General features: G+C 28.3%; 1 protein-coding gene across 1 annotated transcript in view; it reads left to right on the top strand.

The window, feature by feature from the left end:
* The first annotated feature begins 1188 nt into the window (after positions 1–1188).
* LOC113367265 (transportin-1-like) overlaps positions 1189–6000 on the top strand; it is a 51313-nt gene continuing 46501 nt past the window's right edge. The window contains 8 exon segments of the mRNA XM_026608889.1: positions 1189–1201; positions 1204–1292; positions 1428–1475; positions 1477–1554; positions 1627–1648; positions 1651–1832; positions 4907–5122; positions 5194–5316. Coding sequence (XP_026464674.1) covers positions 1189–1201; positions 1204–1292; positions 1428–1475; positions 1477–1554; positions 1627–1648; positions 1651–1832; positions 4907–5122; positions 5194–5316 — 771 coding nt within the window.

Here is a 6000-nt window from a genome sequence, read left to right as displayed (position 1 = left end):
ATTAAAAAGTAAATATTATTAAAATTTTCAAACTGTACACAATAATTAAAAGTAAATATTATTAAATTATTAAAATTGTTATTAAATTATTAAAAATTTTATTAAATTATTAAAATTATTAAAACAAAATGTTCGTTTGCGTTCGTTGAGACGTCCACACTGCAATACGAGTACCAACATGAACGAACAATTCCCTTTGATGTACCGACAAGTTGCGAACATTGCTCGCCATGTTGTTTATGTTTGCTCGTGATCGTCGTGGCGTCCACACTATGCTGTTGCCGTTCGTTCTGGTACGTTCGTTTATGTTTGTTCGTTAGGTGTAGACGCCTTTACACAATTTCCTAGAACTGACCTCTTTCCTTAAAGTGTATTATGATTAGACTAATATGTCAATGCACTACGTAGTAATGTAGTAATTATGTCCTCCATATGAGTTTGAAGCTGTTTCTATTCATATTGTCAAAGGGCTATGCATTTGAGAGCAATTCCTGATGAAATCTTTATTAACAAATATACAAACACAAACGAACAAGAATCGCCATTTTGTAAACTTACACAAAAGTGACACTGACGTTTCTTAGTAACGACTAAAATATTTGAAAATACTTTTTCATCGGCTCACTAGCGCCAAATCTGCGACTACAATGGACCCCTAAGTATTCCTTCTGAACGAGGATTTTGTTCTAAGTGAAAAGGCCCTGGAGCGATCTATATACTGTTCTTTTTCTATGGAAGAGTGCTTGTTTCATGAGAAAGTTTGTTTCTGTCAACTTCACTCGAAACGCTAGCGACATATAGGATGACAGTTATATCTACTCTCTGATAGGAGCATAATTCACCTATGGATTCCCAAATTCTAATAATGTCATGTGTATAAGTGCTTTAGTAGATATAATATAAAGTTTAGCAACTCTTCTTGAAATTATCCGTAATAATAAATTTTAATATATGATTTTTAATAAATTTTAGTACATAATTTGGTTTCAGTTATATTTGTTTTGCATACCTTCCTTATATTTTATGACTTCAATGTACAAATCATTTTTCGCGCAAAATACCACAGAACAAGATATATAACTACAAAAGATACGGCGTAATATTTATACAGGTCTTGTGGCCATCGAACGCCGACATATGCAACATAACATTTACCATCTAAGAGATTTGTAAAATATTTTTAATAAAATGAAAATGGCTTGGAACCTCAAGAGGAAGGTTTGGAACAAATTCTAAAATTACTAAAAGCTTCACAATCACCTATAACTGAAGTTCAAAGAGAAGTGCAGCATGTATCCTTTTTATATGTCAACATAGGTATTTTAAAACTACACTTGTTTAATATATTTTTAAAAGCTTTTCCCAATGTTTTTTTAAGTATATAGCAAATACTATTAGTGATGTATAGTCCTTAGCAGCTATTACAGAAACTTGAAGAGTTGAACACATATCCAGATTTCAATAATTATTTAATATTTTGTGCTAACTAAATTAACTGCATGAGAAATGAATCACAAGATCTTTAGCGGATTAATACTCAAAAATAATGTCAGAGTAAGTGCAACAAAGTAGTTAACTAACAAAAATATTTGTGTTAATGCTTCTGAAACTATCTTACTTGTGCAGGCACATTTTCATAAATTCTTACCGATGTCGCAGAATTTATTAAACAAGAATGTTTACAAGCCGTGGGTGATCCATCACCTCTCATAAGGGCAACAGTCGGAATACTTATCACAACTATTGCCAGTAAAGGAGAACTAGGTGCATGGCCTGAACTTTTACCAGCCTTATGTCAAATGCTAGATTCCAATGATTATAATATTTGTGAGGTAATTGCTTATATATATATATATATATATATATATATATATATATATATATTTATTTATATATATATATATCATAGACCATAAAAACTGGTCATATACTGGTGTCATTTGCCTACCGTACATAAAAGATTTATATTTCTCGTGGAAAAAAACTATTTCAACAGTGTGGCATTTTGTTGGTATGTAATTGTGATACAACCCTTAGCTCAATTTTTACACAAATGAAATCTAAGTTTAATTTTGACTGCCTCAGGAACTTGGTATAATCAGATTAATTGCTCTAATTGCGAACTCTTTTTATATTGGAGAAACTAGCCAAAACCTGAGTAAACACCTTCATCAACATAAAAACAACTCAAAAATCCGAAGCAATTTAAAACTATGTTAACTAACTGAGCATATTAAAATTTAAACCATAATATAGATTTTTTCAAACCCTAAAATTTTATTTTGAATAAAATTACATTTTGAAGAGAACCTAATAAAAGAAGATTTGCTGAGGGGTTGTTTTTACAATTGCATAATGACAGGGTCATAAACAAACGCTTCGACAATACGGCCCTGAACAAAACAAACACGTGGTTTCTTAATAGCGTGTCAAAGTTTCTTAAAAAATGTGAAAATCCCATCGCTTTTTAAATTTCCCGTAAAATTTGAACACATGCTAAAACTGCTTTTAAGAAAAAATGTGACATTTCTATCTTAAACTCCGAAGAGTAAATACATAGTTTGATAACTTGTTAAATTATCATGGTTATTAGTGTGTTTTAATATTTGTGATGTTAAAAAATATATATCTTATCAATGTGCACATGCTCATACCATGGATTAATAATGGTTTCATATGCTATATTAGGATAGAAAATTGTAAGTGTTTTATTATTATTATTATTATTGTTTTTCTATGAAATTTCTTAAATATAACTTATTTAATTTCAATTTTTATAGTTAATTTGATTACCACTGATGGCTAAGATGTTAGCCGAAACGTATGGATTTTAAATAAATAAACTTTTAAAAAACTCTCATACTATTTTTATTGATGTTAAGCCCGAATTTTAAACTCAAATTAAACATATATATCAACATCAAATTCAAGACTATTTAAATATATATATATATATATATATATATATATATATATATATACCTAAGTCTTTTTGTACACGGTTTTGATATAACACGGTTTGAAAATTGAACATTTATAATTTTTTTACACGAAATTATTCCATTTAGCACGATGTGAAATTTTATGTACCTAAATTTTTTTTGTCAAATTAAATTTTTGCGAAGTATGTTCATATCACAAAAAAGTATTTATGAAAGAAAAAAGTCTGAAACCATCGATAGTATCGATAGTTTGCGAACACTAGCTTAAAGATTTAAGTGAATTCCCCTTTAGCGCGTACAAACAATTTTTACTGGTCAAAGCAAATGTGAATAGCACTAATTTAGGGGAATTATTATTAAAATAAACATGAATTCTTGTTCTTGAAAATTCTTGTTTTTCACTAATTTTAATAGGTTTTAGAGATTAGGAACAAATCACCCATTTTTGTATAAGATCAATGTCTTTTTTTACACGTTTTTTTTACACGGCTTCTTCTGGAACCAATCCACCGTGTAAAAACAGACTTAGGTGTATATACATATATAAGTTGGGTGTTACATTGATAAAAAATAGTATGAAAATTTTTAGAAATTTATTTAAAACGCATACATTTTGTAATCATTGCGGAGTGAATAATTGTCCAGTCTCTTGTTGATTGCTTTATTGCTTAACGATATTAGAAAACCTTCACTAAATCTTCTTTTGAATATATTGGTTGCAAAATGTAAAATACTCGTGTTTAGAAAATCAATGTTATGTTGAAGGGTATTAACATTACATTGGCGAAACTAGCCAAAATTTACACAAAAGAATCTCTCAACATAGAAACTCTCAACATAGAAATAGTTCAAAAAATAAAAATCGGTATAGAACAATGCTTTCAGAGCATATTAATGCCTGAGCATAACATTGATTTCCTAAATTCTAGTTCCAAATTTTAACTGTTTGTTTAGAAAAAGGAAATGGTTAGACTGATCGTCTTGTAAAACTAATCATCGCTAATCATTATCTAGTTTCATCGAATGTTATTCAACTTTTTTAAATCAGTTTAGTTGTTTCTCATGAAACTCGACATAGGTTGAAACGACAATGGCCCTTAGACTTAGTCTTAGATTAGGTCTAATATATCATATTAATTGTAAAACTGAGAAGTTCTTATTGGAGTTCTCCTTAGGCATCACTCATAAATATTGTCATTTTAGCTCATAGGAATCTTTATGTATTTCTGATTGCTAAATAAAACTGAGTTAAAAAAAAAAAAAAAAAAAATAATAATAATGTCCAATTTTGACTCATGTCAAAAAAGCGCGGCGCATTTTTTCAATACTTTGGTGGTTTTTAAAATTAATTCCACGATATTCTTCAAAAACAGTTTCATAAAAATCATCGAAAAAATATTTTAACAATCAATCAATTGGCTAAAATTGGATTTTTGGTTAAAACCTGGACGAAAAATTTTACTTTTGTGTAATTACAAAGAAACGGCTCGGCCGATTGTTAATCACTGTTAATAAATTCTAGTTCTCATTGAGTTACATTGAATAGCCTTTAATTTTTTAAAATCAGTTGAACAGCTTTTATGAAAACGTTCACGAAAGGTGAAAAATCGCTCTTATATATTATATACAAACACAAACTTCAAATACACATCTTTATACTTTATACATACACATTTGATCTCAAATGAATAAGGATGTTTTTAACGATGAAACATACAATTAGCAAGTCGGATTTTTTTGTGAAAACAAAGTGTTTCTTCGGAATGTTCATATACTATTTCTACCTTTGACAGTTGTTTAGTAATTATTGAGACTTTTCGATATAATTACTCTGTCTGATTTAAATTATTCAATTTTTTGTTTGGTTCATTAATATTCGAAAGGCCTTTTTGGCATACTTAATTAAGTATGAAATTAAGTCAATTTTAATAAAGAAACATAATTTATGTTTATTATAATTACAGGGTGCATTTGGAGCTTTACAAAAGATATGTGAAGATTCAGCTGAATTTTTAGATAGTGATGCACTAAATAGACCTTTAAATGTCCTCATTCCAAAATTTCTTCAATTTTTTAGACATACAAGCTCAAAAATACGTTCTCATGCAATAGCTTGTGTTAATCAATTTATTATTGGTAGAGCTCAAGCGTTGATGTTACACATAGATGATTTTATAGAGGTATGTACTAATATTTTTTGACCTCATGTGTTTGTTTCAATGCAATACTTGAATTAGATACTTATTTTTAGAGTCTTTTTCACTTGGCTTCTGATGAAGATCCTGAGGTAAGAAAAAATGTCTGCAGAGCCCTTGTGATGTTATTGGAAGTTCGCATGGACAGATTGATTCCCCAAATGAATAACATAATAGAGGTAAAGTCATAAAAAAAAATTAGTAATATTTCTAAATTCCATAAATACCAGTTTAAGCTGTGTAAATGCTTATATAATTGCTCATATACTCAGCTCAGGTTAATAGTAGACCCTTGAGTTCACTTCTGATACCATAAATTAATCCTGGATTCAACAACTCTTAGTTTTTTTTTAATTTTTTATAATGTGGTATTAAATAATGCAACCCTAAATTTATTTTTTTATAGCCATTTCAGTAATTGAATGAATTTTCATTTCGCGTTCAGGCATTGAATATTTTTGACATAATTTTAGTTCAAATTTTTGAGCTTGAAGAAAAAGATTAAATTTTACTTTAAAATACAATTTATTATTATTAAGGGTTGTCTTAACCTAATACTTTTTTATTTTGGGGTCAACTTTTTGTTTTAGTTTTTTTTTTAATGCTTTTAAAATTTTAGTTAAATTTTTTTTTGAGTTTATGAAAATGCTTGAATGTTACTTTATAAAACAATTTATTTTTATTGGCCTGCCCTAACATTTTTTTCAATGTTGAGATCTTTTTTTTATTTTGAATATAATAAAATAATTTTTCACTGCTTCTTTCAGCCAGTGAGTGTTTTTTGTACTGAATTTTAATTCATATTTTTCAGAACTTGACAAAAAATTTTGTTTAAAAAAACAATTTATTCTACTCCTCCCAAT

The sequence above is a fragment of the Ctenocephalides felis genome, unplaced genomic scaffold (genome assembly GCF_003426905.1).
Source record: "Ctenocephalides felis isolate EL2017-DRISC unplaced genomic scaffold, ASM342690v1 CF-g0.4_SCAFFOLD_01170, whole genome shotgun sequence".
Taxonomy (NCBI): domain Eukaryota; kingdom Metazoa; phylum Arthropoda; class Insecta; order Siphonaptera; family Pulicidae; genus Ctenocephalides; species Ctenocephalides felis.
This window is presented reverse-complemented; position numbering and strand designations above follow the sequence as displayed.